Source organism: Eutrema salsugineum, unplaced genomic scaffold (genome assembly GCF_000478725.1).
Source record: "Eutrema salsugineum unplaced genomic scaffold, Eutsalg1_0 scaffold_5, whole genome shotgun sequence".
In the NCBI taxonomy this organism is placed as follows: Eukaryota; Viridiplantae; Streptophyta; class Magnoliopsida; order Brassicales; family Brassicaceae; genus Eutrema; species Eutrema salsugineum.
This window is the reverse complement of record NW_006256612.1, coordinates 7,153,494-7,172,676: the sequence shown is the minus strand read 5'-3', so window position 1 is coordinate 7,172,676 and position 19,183 is coordinate 7,153,494. Positions and strand designations below refer to the sequence as shown.

Sequence of the window (19,183 nt, the reverse complement as noted above, 5' to 3'; positions counted from 1 at the left end):
CGTTTTAGTGAAATGTTAATATCAACACACAACTACTCAAATTACCCCAATCAGAAGATCAAGGATACCCTTTCGAAAAGAAAAAAATCAAAACAGAATGGTAAAATGTCTGAAAAAGAATGTTTGAAAAAGGTCACAAAATGTGTTTGGGTTCGTTCATATGATGTCATTGGGCTTAAACCTCTTTAGAGCCCAAAAGATAAGACCTTGCTTGTCGTCCTCTTTTATAAAACCCTATCTCTGAAAACCCTAGCCGTTCGGTCCTCTATATTATATAACATTTCTCAATCTTTCTCAGGAAAAAAACCCTAGATCTCTGAGAGAAAATGGCGACGGCGTTGAAGAAGAACAGGAAGAAGAGAGGACACGTCAGCGCCGGTCATGGTCGTATCGGAAAGCATCGCAAGCATCCCGGAGGTCGTGGTAACGCCGGAGGAATGCATCACCACCGTATCCTCTTCGACAAGTACCATCCAGGTTACTTCGGTAAAGTCGGTATGAGGTATTTCCACAAGCTCCGCAACAAGTTCTTCTGCCCAATCGTCAACCTCGACAAGCTCTGGTCTCTCGTTCCCGAGGATGTGAAGGCGAAATCCACCAAGGACAATGTTCCTTTGATCGATGTGACGCAGCACGGTTTCTTCAAGGTCTTGGGTAAAGGTCATTTGCCTGAGAACAAGCCGTTCGTTGTGAAGGCTAAGCTCATTTCTAAGACCGCCGAAAAGAAGATCAAGGAGGCTGGTGGTGCCGTCGTGCTCACTGCCTAGTTTAGGTCGATTTTTCCGTTTTCGTTTTAAATTATCTTCTTCGTTTTGTTGGAACCCGTTGTTGAACTCAGTTTGTTCTGCTTTTGGATTCTTGATGAGAGATATCTTAATCAATATTACTGGATTATATAATTATCATTTTATAGTTGAGGTTTGGTGTTGGTATTGGGATTTCTCGAATGCTTGCTATTGATTTTTCACCAGGTATGTTCTTAGGGATACATTGCATTGCATTTCGAGATTTCTGGGCATTTCCTTCGATTTTTGTTCCATGTTCTAAGTTTCGCACTTGATATTTTCGTTTCCGTTTAAGTCATTTTCTTCGTGTTGAACACTGTTTTGTTGCTTTTTGATTTGGAGTGAGAGATCTTTTACTGAATATTGCTGGATTATATAATTTTTATTTCGGAGTTAAATGTTAGGTATTGGTATTTGGAGTTCTCGAATGCTTGCTATCGATTATCATTGGTTTCATTGAGTTGTTGGTAGGATTCATCATGTTCTTAGGGATACTTTGCATTGCATTTCGAAATTTCTGCTCATTTCCTTCGATTTCTATTCCATGTGCGAGATAATTAGACAATACTAAAAATCGTATAATTTTATTGAATAGTCCAAAATCAGACAACCCTCAAATATCCAAATTCTATCAAGCAACAACTTATATGGCTGTATGTCCCTGCAAACAAATTAAACAACAATGAAACATCTTTAAAAAATAAATCTTTCTTCGTGATCAATAATGAGCAATGATCCAATATAAGCTGTGCATTTATGGAGATACATTCGACTCATAAAGTCACGATAAGTAGCGGCTGTGAAACCTCCTTTTGGTTTTGATCTTTGGTCTAGTTTGGGCACATTGCATGAGTATACAGGTGACCGTGGCTTTATATATCGACTTTGTCACTCCCAAAAGTGTTATGGAACCGGATTGAAGATGAAATATAAGTGTGGTTAAGGACGGCTGGTTAAAAACAGAGGAGCATCAAAACTTGTGGAGATTTGACCAAGTAAAATAGGTTCCACTCGAACACCTCTTGGAATAACATTTTGTCTCATAGTAGGTTTAGAAATCCTGATGTAATTTGCACCAGTTAGTCTCATTTCTTGTTCTTGTTCCTCGCCAGTCTTCTACATTCTTGTTTTCAATATGATTCATTCTAGACTCCGTGTTACTTAGATCGTTGTTTACTATTGAATCTTCATTCATTCATAAAATGCAATATTAGTTTGATGGTCTTCAAGTAGACGCTATATGTGTAATGTTAGATTCTAATAACAAAGTATTTCCTGGTGAAGATGATGAGAAGCACTGTTTATGTCTATTGACTGGTTCAGTGACCATCTCCTTTGATAGTTTTCACCACCTGGATAGTTGTATCTTCTTCATCTTTTATATCCTCAATCTCATCTTCATGACCTGTTTCGCCTCCCCATTTCCTTATTCTAGCTTCTGCCAACAAAGCCTGAACATTCATGACAATCTTTCAGCACCCAAACCCTTAAAACTATACACACAAAAACATCAACAAGTGCTTCTCACCTCTCTGTCCCAGTTGGTCTTATAGATCATCAATAGAAGAACACTTGTCTGCACAACCGTTCCTGTTAGCATTCCTGTCCATATCCCCTGTAATAGTGTGTATTCATGACTGCTTAAAACTTAATCATGGTTCTTCATCAGGGCTAGCTAGAGAATTCAAACATTATTACACATACCTTTACTCCAAGTTCCAACTTGTAACCTAGCAGAAGACCAATAGGTATGCTACATAGATAGTAGCATCCAACGTTCACGTACGCAACGATCCCTTGCCACCCAGCTCCAACAGCTACACCTTTTGATACCATATCAAAAACAGCAATTAACATAAACACAATGGCCTTACAGTTGTTGTACTATAGGGAGGGTTATTAAAACAATCCTTATTCTAATGTTGTCAAGAGAATTACCAGAAAGAACAGGTTGAATGTTGTTGATGACAATGGTTATAGCCAGCAACGGAGTGAGCTGTTTTACGAGTCCTCTCACTTCTTCGTCATCAGAGAACATCGTTGGATACTTGTCTCGTAACACAATGAGAGTCATTGAGATCACAACTCCAACCGATATAGAAGTGATCATCGCCACTATCAATAAGAATTTCGCCCTTCTTGGGTGCTCAGCTCCAAGCTCATTCGACACTCTTACACTGCATGCATGCAACATATCTTTTCTTCATCCTACCATTAAGCTTTCTTAATTTTTGTATAACATTAGTGCTTTGTAATATACCTCACAGCTGCATTGAAGCCAAAGGCAACCATGATAGGCCATCCCAATATGTTCATGCTGTAACCAAAACCGTGAAAATTCTGTTATTACCTGAAAAAAAAAAAAAAAAAAGCTTCACTTATATGGACTTAGATCTCACCATATCGAAAGAGCAGCCACAGAGACTTGAGGGTTCTTGAGGTAACCAGCGAAGAGAATCAAAGCCATGAAGTACCAAACCTCTAAGCTGAAAAACCAACAAAAAATCAAGTTCACTCCATATCGATGAGCCATTTGTGTATATATACCGATCTGGTTCCATGCAAAAAGGTTTCGATATATCTCACCAAACCATGACCGCAGAGGCAAGAGACAGTCTTGCAAAGCCTCTGAGATTCTTGAAAGCTTTCCATGAGAGCCCTGACCAAGCTCTGCCACAAGAACCTCCACAGATATATACTATTTGAGCTCCGTCTATCAACCACCACGAGACATTGAGCGCGACGGCTCCTCCGGCCATTCCCCAACCGAGTTTCAGCATCATGAACCAACTCAATACGGCGTGCTGACACAGCACGGTCGCTGCTATAACCGCCATTGCAATCACTTTGCTTTGTGCCTATAATATGTTAGTTGATAACTGAGTTTGGTCGTATTTTATTTATAATTATATAAGTCAAATATGTATGTTAAGCGAATAGGTGTGTGGAAGAGTTGTAACTTGTTGGATAAGTTACAACTGTTACCAACGGGTGCTTACGGTTATGCTATGTAGACAAGTATATAAGTGTTATTGTTGTCTTAATGTAAAATTGTCGAGAATAATAAAGAAACAAGGTTTCAGATTTGACTTTGTTCTCTTTCGTCCAAGTCTCTCGTTATTCTCTTGAGAATTTGGTCTCGCATTCTATGTTTTTAACAAAAGTCTAACATAATAATCACTCCATGCCAATTAGTACAAGAGTTATTAAAAATTAATCTCCAAACTAAAAGAGTATATAACTTGATATTGGTATAGTTGTTACCTGCAAGAACTTGGCGGTGGCGAAGTTGACGGCGTAAGCAAAGAGCTGAGGGATCATCCAGAGGGAGAATTTTCCGGCGGCTTTAGAGATCTCCGGCGACTGACCGAGGAGACTCAAAAGCGGAGTGGCGAAAACGTAAAAGAGGCAAAGAAGAAGGGCACAAGAGTTGAGGATGATCCAAGACCTCTGCAGATATATTCCCATCATCTCTAGTTGCCCTGCTCCATATGCTTGCCCACATAGCGTTGCCAGTGCACTTCCCATCCCAAGCTTTATATCATAATATTTAATAACTTTTACGTGACTACTAATTAATTCTTTAGTTAAGAAGATTAACGATTTTTTTTACTATTCATATGTTAACAAATCAGTGATAATATAATTTAATGTGAAACTGAGATTTTGGTTACAATCTGGTGCTGTAATTTAAAGTCGCATTCGATCTGATATTAATTAGATTACTGTTTTCGTGTTGTTCTTTGGTCGTAAAATTTGTTTTGTATCGTTTTCCGCATTGTATCTCTAGATGACATTATATACTCTTTAAAATTTATCAATGAGTTAATAAGATGTTGATATTCCTACACTTTCTGTCTTAATAAATTTTAGATTCAGATGATTAAGTAAACATACAAGTGTCTTCATTGTTGACAGAAAAAGTGTTTTCACTAGGAGACTATTCACGTCTTATATATCTCAAAAAGGGTTTACACATGTATATTGTATACTTAAATGCAATACATCTATTCGTTTACCAACAAAAAAAAAAAAAAATAGAATAGCAAACCTAGATCGGATTTGGAAACAAATAATTTTATATGATTTTTTTAGACAACCATAATTTATATGTATTGCATTTGCGACGTTAATTCAAATTTAATTTTTTGTATACATCCGTTGTGTATATGGTTGCATGAGTGAGTGCATGTATTTAAGCGTTTGTCCCACATATATCATACACATCACATATGAGCACAATTTTTTTTAAAAAAAAATTTGGGCGTAATTAGATAAGCTTAATTACCATAATGCCCACAGAGAAGCCGGCGATGACGGAGTTCTGTATAGAGACGGCAGCTAGAGCCAGCGTGCTGACGTGTCCGGCGAGGATCTGCGTAACGGCACCAAGAGAGTACTGGCAAAAAGGAGGTGAATATCGCAGGACCCGCGAGCCACCACAGCTTCTTTGACTCAGTCGCAAACTGCCGCAAGAAGTCTCTACCGCCGGTGATCGGAGCCATGTCGGTGTCGGATTTGGAATGTGGTCGATGTTCCTGTCCTGAGGAGGAGAAAACATCTTCACCATCGTTGAGAGTTTCCATAACAACTCTTACAACTCTTAGAAATGCATGTGTCTAGTACTATAGAAGATATCTAGTTTTATTGAACAGATAAAAGATATGTTAGGTTCAGTGAATATTAGTTTTAAGGCTTTTCAATAATGAAATTTAGCTATTGTTTCATAATTTTAGAGATAGACTGGAGGGAGAGTACGAGGACAACGTGTCTAACTATTGTTATGTGTTCTCCAAACTTTTAGTGATAAAATCGACTTTATTTACCCAATTTTACTTTCTAAAATTAGTTGACTGGCTCAAGCTATTTGGCATTCAACCATTAGATACCAATGGTTGTATTTAGTTGAGTTATTACAAATTTCACATTACGACACAAAAAAAGGCTCAAGGCCTAACTTCATTGAGATAAAAGATCTTATGAGTTTCCAATTGGAAATATATAGTAGAGACAGAGAGAGTTTAGAGAATAGGACAATATAAAGAGTACTACAGAGATTTAGATTTAAAGAGTATAACACAACACAATAGTTCTTCATCAGAAGAAGAAGAAGAAGAAGAAGAAGTAATCACATTCTGGAATAACCAAAGTTATTATCGTACTGAGTCATGAACTCGTCGTTGAACTTCTTGAAACTATCCATGATCTCCGGCATCTCTTCTTCCGCAGGCAAGATCGTTGTCCTCAGATGGAACACACTACAAGAGGAACGAGTTAATTAGAAGAGATCAAAAGAGCAAGAACAAGAAAACAACCGGATAAATTCTTAGTTCTTTACCCTTCTTTCTGTCCAAATCCAGAGCCAGGGACTGTGGAGATTCCTGTGGCTTCTAAGAGCTTTAGACAGTAGAAAACGTCTGGCACTTTTCCAGCTTGTTTTGCAGCTTGGAGAGCTCCCGGTGGTAACCGTATTTGAGGAAATGAATACATTGCACCTAACATTTTACACAAGAATCAACAACATAATTTCTACAGTGGACGGTCTTTATGCTTTGCTTTTTTGTTTTACCTTCTGTGAAATTGCACACGACGTTTTTGCAGCTGTTGAAACCATCGGTCATGATCTTTGCTCTTCTTCTCAAAGATTCAAGAATCCCCTTGCTAGAGAAATGTGCAAAAAAAGAAATTAATGATTCAATCCGGAGATGTTGATCACGATTCACGAGTGTGTAAGCTTATACATATATATACCTTTCACGGGAGAATTGGTCATATGAAATGTCTCCAGGCTTTGGAGGACTAACCATCAAACCCATCTGCACAATTCACCACTCTCAGAAGTCAGAACATACATATGATTTCTACAAAATAAAATCCACATCATCACATTAGGACTTTCGAACTTACAAAGATCTGCGCAGAGACATTGGGGCTGAGTGCGATTGATGCAACCTTGTATATCTCTTCAACAACCTGCAATATCAGAAATCATATAATGATTATGCTTTGTTTGACACATAACATAAGTAACTAAACAAAGGCTAAAACGGCGAGTTAAAGACAAACCCTGGGAGGGATGTTAGTCATCTCAAAGTATCCACCTCGCTGTCCACATTCACCCCAATATCCTTTAGAGACAGTGTGGAAAGATACAAGCTGGACTTCCTTGCTTAACGGCAAACCCATATCCATCAAAACCTGTTTTTTAAGAACATTCATGTTAAATGAACGATCACATATCAGAGGCACGAGTTTCAGAAACATGAAAGCAAAACTAGAAGCTGACCTTCTTGGCGCTGATAAAGGGACGCTCATCTTGGTATATGTTCTGCTGATAAACCTCGTCTCCCAGAAGAACCAATTTCTCGTTGTAACAGAACCGCAATATCTCTCTTAAGTTAGCTTCGCTTAGACACTGACCAGTTGGGTTCCCGGGGTTGATGATAACCATTGCCCTTACCTGTATACCCATTCAAGACAAATCAGTAACTGGAGGAATAAAGACATAAGCTTCTACGCTAACTGCATCTCTATTTGCAAGAGAAGAAGGAAAAAGAGTGCTCACTGATATCCCTTGAGAACGAGCCTGAGCAACGGATTGTCGAAGGTTATTAACATCAAGTCCCCAGTTTTCAGACTCATCAAGATAGTAAGGAACAAGAGAACCGCCAAGTAGTGATATGGTAGCTGAGTAGAGTGGATACTGTGGAACCGGAACAAGAATCTACAGAACGGAAAAAAAAAACTTATAAATGAAATGTAAGGGGTAAATCATAGCAGATACTAAGACCTCTTGGGACAGAGCATTACCCCGTCTCCCTCACCGCGAATAACACAGTTCAAGATTTGCATCACACCTTTGCTGGCTCCATCAGTGAGAAATATGAGTTCTGGGTCACTGTGATATGAAAATAAGAAGCAGAAGGCCTGAGCTGGCTTTGCTTTAACAACAAATCTATCTCACAGGGGAAACACAGAAATGAAAGCAATCACCTTGGATACCCATCACGCCGTTCTATGAATTCCGCAACCTCTTTCCTAACTCCCGGAATGCCTCTTGAGTCACTGTAAGCACCTAATAAAACAGAAAAAAGATAAAAACTTTATGATCTATAAGTAACAGATAACCGGCTAATTAATGAGTTTGCTTCACAAAAGATATACCTAATCCGCCTGAAGTCAAGGAAAGATAATGTTTAGCTCTTGCAATAGCATCAGCTGGGAATAGCATTCCAACATTTGGGTCATCGAGTAGAAACGGAGCTTGACACAGAGCAACTACCTGCAATGTTTCTTTGTTACTATCTAGGCTCAACGTATAATGAAGTCTGATTAACTGAGAATTGTATACATACCTGACGAGGAAATGTCAGCGGCTTCTGTCCTAAAGCATGAGGGTTCCCGACGTTTGTGAAAATGATCTGTTATATAATATTCAACACAAACACCAAACGATGCCAATAACTATGCTAGATCATAATTGCAAATGCATATCAAGTCCAAATCAAAACAAAGAATCACAGGTCTGTTTAAAGCTAACATAGTTAAGTTCTCAACTTTTTCCTGAGGTTTTTTAGTAGAAGTTAGATTTAAAGGACACATGATAAACGCTCAAGATGTATAGAGTCACAAAATGAGCCAAAAGTGTTTACCTTTTTGCCTTCTTTCTGAAGCTCAGAAGCTCGGAGATAGAGTTCACCTCTTACGGCATACTGACACTTCTTCACGTTTTCGTTCAGAGCATCGTAGTCTAAAGCCATTTATCTTCACACTTAAAGCAAATCGCTAGCTCAATTCAACCTTATCGAAACAAAAGAGTTCTGTGTGAGAATCCATGAAGTCACATCACCAATTCGAACCAGAATATAAATCCATATCAAATCTAATTTAGATTATAAAAAACCCTAATTTATGGATTCCAATACCCGAAACACAAAAATTCCCAGGTCAATTACCAGAACAAATTCGTAATCGTTAAAGAATAGCAGAGAAAGGCGATGCCTTTTCAATTGGGTTTTCGATATCATTACAAAAAATGGGAAATTGATCAAAGGGGATTTCATGATCAATCCAAAAGAAGAAAAGAAACAAAAAAACAAATACCACACACACCTTCGAATTCAATGCTGTGAACTCTAAAGGCTCTCCAGGGAGTCACGTTTGAGAGCCAAAGCAAGAAAGAGTGAGGAGAGCTATTAAACTCTAAAGAGAGTGACTTTAAAAAAATATATTGTTTAGTAGATTACAATTGTGTGTCTGACATGAATTTGGATCACTCGTCAATCCAATCATGTGGCATCTTAACGAAGGAAGCAGCAGAGCCACTGAAAATCGACGAAGAAGATTTATCAGACAAAAGTCAATTGCCAATATCTATCCGTGTCTCATTTTTATGCTACGACGACGGTTCTTTGGAAAAAAATATAATAGAAACAGATAAATTGGAAGAGAATAAATGTGGTGGAGATTCCAGATGGAAAAGATTGTAAATTTTGTGAATTGTTCTTCAGAGAAATTATACTTTTGGGTCATGGCCTATGGGGTAGAGCCACGTCTCCTTCGTTTTTGTTTCATCCAGGTTTGTGTTTTCCCAGTGTCTTGACTCCTCAATACTCTCAAAGGCTTTAACTGTCCTCAAGACTCAAGAGTTTATTGGTCTTTCAATTTTGAGAATTATTGCTTTGCATGAGGCTTTAGAGCAACATTAGTCTAGTATCTTAATTTTAGTCTCTCAAAATGAATATATGTGAACACTAATTATATTCATAATTAGTCCAAAGGTATCTCACTTGAGAAACTTATGCAAAAGTTTACCATTCACTTCAATTGATTTTAAGAAACCCAAATTCAAAATAATTCCACTGTTCTTAATTGGTAACGGCGTACAAAGTGTCTTGCCTCTTGTGTAACTAGCGCGATGACAAAAAAAAAATGGTACATTATAATCATTTATCGACATTTGTCGAAGATGACATAATATGTATTTGTGTCCTTCCATATGTTTCAGTTCTCATTTTTCTAACTATGTCACTTATGATTTTACTTAGTAAATTTATTCTACTTTTCGGCCTAAAAATAATTAAAATTAAATAAAGATAGAACATGTAAATTTATGTAGAAACATTGATCATAATGAATATGCAGACCATGCAATCGATCTTTTTTGGTATATAATTCTGAGAACAACAAAATTATTTATAAAAATGTTTAAATAATTAAGCATTTCATATATAAAAAAGACATTTTTGTTTGTTATCTAGGTAATGATAAGAACCAGCTTAAATTTTAAGAAGCAACTAGATTCTAACCCCGTGCATCGCACGGGAATATTTTTTATTGTTTAACGAATTTTGTAATATAATTTGTGTTTTTGAGTTTAGATATAATTATTTTTATAAATATATTTTTTTAATAAGTGAAAATATTGATTTTTATGTTTAGATATATTTTTATAGTATTAAAATTAATTATGATTATAAAAATATAATTTTAACCCGTTCGCTAATATTAATTCAAAATGAACTATTGTAAAAACATAATTCTAAATTTTCCGTTCATATTACCGTATAATATAAATATTTGTTAAAAGTTTGAGATGTATTAACAGTATTATTTAGCATTATAGTTTTCTAAAATTTAATCAACGAAGGGAGTGTACAACTGGTTTTTCAAACCACATTATAGAGTGTATGTAATAATTTTTAATTTTTCTGTTTTTATTTTGTATGAAAAATATATTTTTGATATACATGTATAATTCAAAATTAGTGATTTTAGTTACCAAAATATTTTTAACCCGATTTTTATATATATATTTTTAGTTCTATGAATTTTAAAAAATATTTTTTTAATATTTAAATTATACATTTGAATTTTACCTATTCTTTTATTATTAATTTGTAAATAAATCATAATCGTAAATATATAAAAGCAACATAAATATAATATCATTTATATCATTGTAAATATTTTATATTTCAAATATGACCATTATTTTTCATATGTGAATTATTTTTTTCAAAAATTCTAGATATTTTTTTTTCAAAAATTCTAGATAAAAATGTTTAATAGTATAAAAATTATTTAAATTAGAATCTTTAAATCAAATCTAAATTAATATCTGATTTATTATTTTTAATCAAATCAAATCAAATCTAAATTACATATATTTAAGGAACTCTAAAAATATTTAAATTAATAACTAATTTTCGAAATTAAATATAAATAATTATTAAAATTATTTTTAAACACTTAAAAAAAATTAGGAGTGTTTGGAAGCAAGTATTAAAGGTGCTTCTGTTTTAATATAATAGATTAATAACTAATTTTCGAAATTAAATATAAATAATTATTAAAATTATTTTTAAATACTTAAAAAAAGTTAGGAATGTTTGGAAGCAAATACTAAATGTGTTTTTGTTTTAATACAATAAAAGGATACATCACTTATATAATATAGTGCGCGCATAATATTACTTAAGGGTCAATGCATTTGAGATCCTCGATGGTGGCAAGTCTGTGGAGAAAGACGTCAAAGTCATCGTCACGACCAAGCATGCTGACTCGTACGTGCTTCTTATCACTTCCACATCGGTCTCCTCCTCTCGTCAAAACCTTCTTCTCCTTCAAGAAACATCCGAGATCTCTCTCTTCTTTACACCCCAACCATGCAAACCCTGCAACAACCATTTCAAAAAACGCAACCGTTGATAACTTGATATAATAACGACCAAGACCGTTACCAATTCAACACAAACAAAAAATGATTTGTTCTCGTTTTAAGTACCAGGAGAAGGGGAGATGGTTTTGCCAAAGAAGTTGCAAAACGCTTGAGGGTAATTAGGTAGAGTGAATATGTCACCAGACTCGACGACTTCGCGTAGCCTCTCCCACCGTAACTTCATCTTCTCGGAACCGTATTCGAAGAAGCTCTCCGATTTGGTCCGACAGGTTTTGGTGATTTCGTTGAGGATCGTGGTGGCTCGTGTCTGTGATTCCTTCGACACACCAATGGAGTTGATTGTTAGGTACTGCACCATCTTTTTAGCCACCTCTATGTCCTTCACTAATGCCCACCTTCACCCCAAAATATTAAACAATTGGTCAACAATTATGCATAGAATTTTAGGAAAATTAAAAAAAAACAATGATGCATATAACGAGTTCTCTTTCATTTGAGAACCAAAACGGCATTGCTTAGCTAGGTTTTGTAAGCATGCCCATTTTAGGTATAAGACATTAGCGGCTATTGGTCAGGTACGATAGTTTGGATATCTAAAATTGTTATCTGAAGTATATCCATAAAATCACTTCAAAAATGTCACTAGATCAATAAGTATATATATACCTCAATTCTTTGTTCGGATTCAAGTATTTCAAACAACTTTAAATATTTTTGAATCTTTAAAAGTTTTAACCATATATCCAGTCAAAGAATTGAGGTATACATACATGTGTTGGAATATATTACAATGATCTAAATTGGTAATAGTTACGAACTTATATCTAAGTGGTTTAGTTTGACTCACCCGATGCGAGAGCCAGCGTGACCAGTGATCTTGGAGAAAGTGAAGAGCATAAGATCCTGGTCTTGACAGCGAGTGATGGGAGTGTAATGTGGCCAGTAATACGCGAAGTCGTGTATCACTTTCCCGCCCTCCGAACCGTTCACCACCGGCTCTCTGATGGTCCCATCAGGGTTGTTCGGTGACGTCACCATCTCGATATACGGTCCGTTCTTGTCGAATGTCCTTGCGTCTCCTTCCCATTTGTACAGCTTCGATTGGACATACGATGCCTCTTCAACGTATGTCTGTAACAAAACATAAAACAGAAAAATGTTTGAACGTTACATTTTAAAGGAAGAATGTTTGGGGTATAACAATATGAAAAATAAAAAGGTCCATTTGAAACCTAATTTTTCTCTCTTTTTTTTTGACGAGATACCTAAAATGTCTTAAAGAATTTGTTAACTTAAATTACAATAAAAAAACAATATATTGATAAAATTATCAAAAGGGAGATACATATGATACGTGGAGAAGAGTTTCATCAGGGCTTACGGAGTAATAAGGAGCCGCAGCGACTACGCTCACAGGTTTGACCTCGGAGAGTGACGAAAGTGCAAACAAGGCGGCCTGACAAAGCTGCGACGAGCCAGTCCCCACCACGATGTAACGTTCCTCAGTCGCTGCGTTACCGATCGCATTGTGCAACGCCTTGATCGCCTTCGCAAGCTCTGGCTCTAGGAACCAACACACGTTCGTCGTATCGCTAAAGTAGCTCATCAGTTCCCATCCTTGTATCACCACCGTACACGTGTCCTTCATCTTCATCCAATACTCTTGGAATACCGTCGGATCTCCTCTGCGAAATATTAATTAACACAAGCAAATTTACCTTTCTTTTTTATTCATCATGCATGTTTTATTTCAAATATGTATCACAAAATTTACTTGGTTAAACACAAAAACAATCTAAAGAAGAGAAAAAGGTATATTTGAAATAATCGAGACTTTAGTTGCGGTTGTGTATTGCAAATGTGTTCTCTGGTAAAATCAATATTGATGACTGTCAGATGGTTGAGATTTCAAACTTGTTATCTAATCCATAAGACAATTTACCGAAAAGTAATTAGCCAATTATTTTTAACCTTTTTAAATAAGGAATCATGAATGTATATTTGTTGTATAAGATTAAACCGAACTTAGCCAAGTTTATATATTTTATCGTGATGATTGTGCAATTAATAAAGGGGATTTTTTGGTAAAGTTAACACATACTGATCGAGATTGATGACTGCATCTGATAAGCACTCGATCTTTTTCGAATCACTGTCCGACTTCTTCGAGTTTTCAAACCCAGCCATTTTCTTCGTGACCTTGCTCTCTCTGTTGACTCTTGCTGCTAATGTAACAATGTCTGTGAAATTTTAATGATTAAATTGTATGAACTCTATGGTGCTGTTTAAGGAGATGGAGAACAAGGGCGCTTTTAAAAAAGAGATGGAGTTTTTTTTTTTTTTTGGGTCTAAATTAACTCTAAAAGGTAAAAGATATTTTGCTGTATCTGTCAAATTTTTTGGTCAATATTTACTTATTCAACATTTTTGGGTCAATATGTATCTCACAATTATGTTTATCTTCTTGTAATTACGCCATTTGTCTTAGCGAATCTATAATGCTTGTGTAGAAAAACCAATTTAGGCAGGGTAAAATGTGGTCAAGAGATGATTATATAAATACTTGCTTTTATTCAATTACTATTTTCGGTTATTTGTATTTTAATGTCTATAATTTATACATGTCACGTAAAAGATAAGAACACAAGATTTACTCCACCTTTATGTTCCCACGTGTGTTGTGTTGTGTTGTGTTGTGTCATTTTCGACTTGCAGTTTCTCTTTTGTTTGCTCTTATATTGTGAATTTGGAATAAATAGTTAAGATATTTACGTGATGTATTTATGATTTTAAGTTACAAAATCTGGAATAATTTGTGATGTATTTAAAAAAAAGATATGTAAATTACTCTTGCAAGATAATTTTTTTGAGAATACATCCGTAAATAGGATCTGCAGGATTTTCTAAAATTTGGAAGCTATGACATAAATTTAGGGCTTCGAATTTAGTGTTGTCAGTAACCCTAAATCTTATGGTTACTTATATATGATTTTTTCGATTTGAATAAGCGCATGGTTGGCCCACCTTCATATATCCGAGTCCTCAATTTCTTACATATGTTTCTCTATACTTTGTGAGGCGCAAGAAATAAATAAATAAAAAAAGCCCTAGTTTTGCAAAGTGAAGCAATGACAATAATTTCCGATCTTCCAGAGCATTTGGTAGAGGAGATTGTCTCTAGGGTTCCCTTGAAATTGATGAGAACAGTACGATTAACTTGCAAAAAGTGGGAAACTTTATACAAAAGTCAGAGTTTTTCAAAGTTGCAATTTGGTAAAACAACCGCTTCAAAGGAAGGTGAGTCTATGATGGTCGCAGTAATGGATTTCAGTCTTTATTTAATGAGCCTCGTCTTCGCAGTCGATGGAGAACCATCTATACAGACCAAAGGTACACTTACTTGTGATAACGAACAAGTCAAAATATCTCAAGTTTTTCATTGCGACGGTTTATTGTCGTGCATCTTGAAAGCAGACCGCACTAAGGTTATGGTTTGGAATCCGTATTGGGGGGAAACAAGGTGTATCGAATTCAGATATACTCATCTCACATGTGAATGGGACTGGTGTAGTTACGCTCTCGGATACGAGGACAAAAATTCTTGTCGTAGCTACAAATTATTGAGGTACATAGATCACGGTAACCATGTACCCAAACAACAAGAGTTGTTTTTGTATGAAATATACGATTTCGACAGTGGTTTATGGAAGACTCTTAATGTCACTCCAAACTGGCGTATAGCATATTATCAGCGTGGCGTGTCTCTCAAGGGAGACACTTACTGGTATGCTTCAGAAAGGAACTCAGATGACGATCTTGACAGTCACATAATCTGTTTTGATTTTACAAATGAGACGTTTGGGCCGCTTCTGCGTCTGCCGTTTAACGTTGGGAATGATGACTATGTGACTTTATCATGTGTTAGTAGAGAAGAGAAGCTTGCGGTTTTACTTGGGCACATCCACATACGTCCAGAGGAGTTTGAGATATGGATTAGCACTAAGATTGAGGCCGAAAAGGTTTCGTGGAGCAAGTTCTTGACAAGGGATACGAGACCTTACTTTATAGCTGACACTATCTTCACTGACGAGGAGAAGAAAGTCGTCATCAGTTTTAAACAAGATTACTGTCGCAAAACATTTAGCATCATTGAAGAGGCTGAGTACTGTAAAGAGTTGTATGTCAGAGAACTTGCAGACCTAAGATGCAGGCCAAATGCCTGCTCTTATGTTCCAAGCTTAGTGCAAATCAAGCAACCTGCTGGAGGAGGGAAAAAGGAAACACAATAAAGCGACTTAGAAAAGCATCGATATGATGAAACACATGTCGAGACTTGTCGCACTTGAAATTTGAAAAGCGCTTTAAGTGGTAGTAATCTGCATGAGGAAGGCATGATTAGTCTCAGTTTTCAAAACCTAATTTTTATACTCTCCTCACTTTGAACAACATTACTTCGTTTCTCTTCTAAGGCAGCGAGTTTTTGTTTTAAGTGTCGTCGTTTTCCTTTTAAAAACAAAACAGAAATAACAATGAAATCTATTTCTTTGGTGGATATAGTGAAGATCATGATTCAAGATATGATGAAACAAGCTTCCTTCGTTAGGCTTCTTAAAAACGAAACAGAGCTTCTATTTTTTTTAAGATCTAAGCCCATTTACATCAATCTTGAGGTTTAGGATTCTGTTGTAAAAAGGGAAGCTATACACATTAGTTGATCACATTTTGGCCCTCTCCTCTTCATTGCTGATGAACTTCATTCGGCAATGTCTGAGGGCTTTGCCTGAATACATGTTTCCTGCACCGCTCAAAGATACTGTCGTAGATCAAATCAAACTCCATTCCTGCTCGCTCTCTGTTCACAACGAACAGGATATGATCCGCCTCCACGATCTTGTAGTACCTGATACATTCAAGAAAAAGCTCTTTATCTTCCTTCAACAGACTTACCATCCAACCAAAACTGTAACGGTTATAATTGAGAAGAAGACTAACCAAATGCCCGGTTTGAGCGGGAGACAATCTGAGTCACTACGAACAATGAGATTAGAATGCTCAACAGGAATTCGTGGGTGAGTCATGGATATAGTGTTCAGTGCTCCATCATTGTCCTGCCAATCTTCATCTCTGCAAAATACTCTCATTTTAAAACACAGAGATCTCTATATCTATATAACGTAGCTTTTAAGTGGTTTATACAAAAAATTAAATTTGTACCTGTAACCCTTATAAGGCAGAGGGATGTCACGAGGAAAACGCCACTGACTCATCTGCAGCACGCGTATGAAAAGCAGAGGATGAACTCCCATCAAACTTGAAGGAACGGTCATCATCCCAAGAGGTTTTCTAGTACGCTTAGTCGCGTAGCTGAAGTAGAACGTGTTTGGGAAAGTCTGGAGACAAGCATTGAGCTTCATCGATCCTTGGATTGATAGGTCAGGGAGGACCCAATCTCCAGATGATGCAAAAGGACCTGCGTTTCCAAGAAGGCAATCGACAAGGCCACGTAAACCTGTCTTCCTCCACGACATGTTGAAGTGGTCAAACCCGAAGTTGTAATAGGATTTAAGCCAAGAAATGTCGAGCCAGTCATACATTATGACTCCAAGTTTACAAATCTGAAGTAGAGATATTGGTTTCAGTGACTTTCCATCCTCTGGCCTGAAAAAAAAAATACATTTTGGATTATAATCTCGACGAACTCGTAGCTTAAGAGGTCACAAGAAAGAAGAAGAAACTCACTGTATTCCATCAAGGTAGGCTCGAGTAGTCCCGTTTAACGCTCCTGACAGCGATGTTAAACTCAACACCCAGTTCTCGTTCGTGTTCTCATAACCTGTAAACATCTGAACAACAATACAACACGAGCAAAAAGAGTTCAAAAACATATACCAAATCCTGCTCAACTAATCGATAGGATTTGTTTTTTTTTAACGCAATTTACCTTGTCAGCGAGCATTTGCTGCAACACACGAACAACTTGAGCACCAGCAGAGTGACCAACAAAGTGAATGGGATGATCTTCGTCCCATTCTGGGTATTCCCCTAAAGTGGTTAACCAACGATTCATCAGCACAAATAGTGAATCTAAAGGCTACTTAAAAAAAAAAATGAAAACACATAACAAGACTACACCTTTTTCATATAGACGACCAAACTGAGAGTGCCCACAAGCTTTACTGTGATCTTCTCCATAATCAACTCTTCCACCTTTCAGGTAATAAAACAGCTCTCTTGCCCTACAAACACATTCTTTATCAGTAACTCACACTGAGAATTTACATCATAAACAGAAATCCACCAAAAGATTAGAACTTTCTCTATTACCTATCGTGTACACTCGTCAAAGATCCCAAATCAGGCACAAACACTCTCTCATCTTTCTTCTCCGCCCCAGCAAAGTATGATAAACTACCTAATTTCTGCAATGACAAAATCCAATTAATGAAAAAACCCCTCTTTTAACAATGTGCGACAGAAAAGGAATGTTTTTACTTACTCCTTTGCCAAATCCGAAGATTCCATGGACTAAAACAATGGGAGGCAAATCACTGACGTCTGCTGTCTTTGCATGGTCAATTTGTTTGACTTCAATGGAGGTTTTGGGCTTAAAGATTGATTCGCTCAACGCCTGAGTGAGATCTCCGGCGACGGCGGAGCTGAATAGGTAAAGCCCATAGAGCATATGAGCAACGGAGCTAACAGATAACTCTGCTAACTGAAGAGCTGATATAATCAACAATGGAATCATCCTCCTTAAAAAAAACTCGATCTTTCTTCTCTCTTACAATACCCAGAAGAAAATGAAATCCAGGAAAAAAACCAGACTTCTTTAAAAATCTGTTCTTTTACTAAAATCAGAAACAACGGAGACAGATTCCGATTCTGGGTTTACGAATTACTCAGAAGAATTTTCTTCTCTCTTTCAAGTAGTATGAAAGAGAAAAGAAAAGAAATGAGTCAACAGAAGACGTTTTCTGTCGACAATGGAGAAAAAAAAAACGATTTCTTTCTACTTGTCGCAGTTTGCTTCTAGAAATATTGTGAAAGAAAATGGATTTTCCCTCACCACACAACTTTCTTATTTCTCAAGCTGTCACGCATGAACGAGCTCTGCGTTTTCTCTCTATGCCTAACGGCCAATGAAAGACTCACACTTCTTCACTTCTTTTTTTTCCTTTTTGTTTTTGCTCGAAAAAAAATAGATCTTTGTAGTCAAAAATATTACCCTCTTTCGAGAGGACGCGTCTAGATTCTAGAAGAAATGAAAAGCTCGAAAGAAGAAGAAATGTGTGTTTCGCGATTGATGCCTTCTTCTGTGTGGACGCCACGTGTTTAGTTTGGAAATAAAGTGGGTCCTACTGAGATATTGGTTCAAAAGAAATCTGAACAATACTGTTATAAACATTTTTTAAAATGAAATAAAATGACGTTATATGGTTGGTATAATAGGAGATGATCAGATGAACTGTCCGGAGAATCCTTCAATGTTTCGCGAAAGTTCGCATAAGTTTGCGTGGTCCACATTCAATTGTTATCAAGTCGTACACACGTCCACGTTTGTATTTTGTTGGGGAAAAAAGTTTAATAAATTTGGGAGGAAAAAATGAAAATATTAGCATAATAGGCCCTTGATTCCACAGATTAACTACAAAAATCTTAACGTCAAATTGAATTTTTCTATAAATACCGTTTTGATTTAGAATTTATCGTCAAAGGA

General features: G+C 36.4%; 6 protein-coding genes across 6 annotated transcripts; 2 read left to right on the top strand and 4 right to left on the bottom strand.

Moving 5' to 3' along the window:
* The first annotated feature begins 260 nt into the window (after positions 1-260).
* LOC18992624 (60S ribosomal protein L27a-2) lies at positions 261-918 on the top strand. Its single transcript, XM_006416040.2, has one exon. It carries the CDS (start codon positions 327-329, stop codon positions 765-767), a length of 441 nt encoding a protein of 146 aa, XP_006416103.1. The 5' UTR covers positions 261-326; the 3' UTR covers positions 768-918.
* Positions 919-2,104: 1,186 nt separating this feature from the next.
* On the bottom strand, positions 2,105-5,371 carry LOC18992623 (protein DETOXIFICATION 32). The gene is given in 10 exon segments (XM_024152271.1): positions 2,105-2,236; positions 2,314-2,400; positions 2,490-2,608; positions 2,724-2,962; positions 3,046-3,102; positions 3,185-3,271; positions 3,372-3,643; positions 4,050-4,319; positions 5,074-5,193; positions 5,195-5,371. Coding segments are annotated over 10 exon segments (1,560 nt in total).
* A 542-nt stretch (positions 5,372-5,913) lies between these two features.
* Positions 5,914-9,205, bottom strand: LOC18992622 (glutamate--glyoxylate aminotransferase 1). The gene is made up of 14 exons (XM_006416037.2): positions 8,898-9,205; positions 8,438-8,585; positions 8,141-8,206; positions 7,950-8,067; positions 7,779-7,860; positions 7,596-7,683; positions 7,351-7,509; positions 7,072-7,245; positions 6,852-6,983; positions 6,693-6,758; positions 6,537-6,601; positions 6,355-6,446; positions 6,124-6,280; positions 5,914-6,043 (listed from the first exon to the last, which is right to left on the bottom strand). The coding sequence occupies exons 2-14, from the start codon at positions 8,543-8,545 to the stop codon at positions 5,914-5,916; spliced, it is 1,437 nt and encodes a 478-aa protein (XP_006416100.1). The 5' UTR covers positions 8,546-8,585; positions 8,898-9,205.
* Positions 9,206-11,261: 2,056 nt separating this feature from the next.
* LOC18992621 (tryptophan aminotransferase-related protein 1) lies at positions 11,262-13,671 on the bottom strand. The gene is made up of 5 exons (XM_006416034.2): positions 13,568-13,671; positions 12,848-13,151; positions 12,314-12,597; positions 11,572-11,861; positions 11,262-11,461 (listed from the first exon to the last, which is right to left on the bottom strand). The coding sequence occupies exons 1-5, from the start codon at positions 13,651-13,653 to the stop codon at positions 11,262-11,264; spliced, it is 1,164 nt and encodes a 387-aa protein (XP_006416097.1). The 5' UTR covers positions 13,654-13,671.
* A 923-nt stretch (positions 13,672-14,594) lies between these two features.
* LOC18992620 (F-box protein At2g38590) lies at positions 14,595-15,755 on the top strand. Its single transcript, XM_006416033.1, has one exon. The coding sequence runs from the start codon at positions 14,595-14,597 to the stop codon at positions 15,753-15,755; it is 1,161 nt and encodes a 386-aa protein (XP_006416096.1).
* Positions 15,756-16,017: 262 nt separating this feature from the next.
* Positions 16,018-18,596, bottom strand: LOC18992619 (lipase). The gene is made up of 8 exons (XM_006416032.2): positions 17,963-18,596; positions 17,791-17,885; positions 17,599-17,702; positions 17,408-17,508; positions 17,206-17,309; positions 16,681-17,124; positions 16,459-16,590; positions 16,018-16,366 (listed from the first exon to the last, which is right to left on the bottom strand). The coding sequence occupies exons 1-8, from the start codon at positions 18,212-18,214 to the stop codon at positions 16,204-16,206; spliced, it is 1,395 nt and encodes a 464-aa protein (XP_006416095.1). The 5' UTR covers positions 18,215-18,596; the 3' UTR covers positions 16,018-16,203.
* Positions 18,597-19,183: the final 587 nt, after the last annotated feature.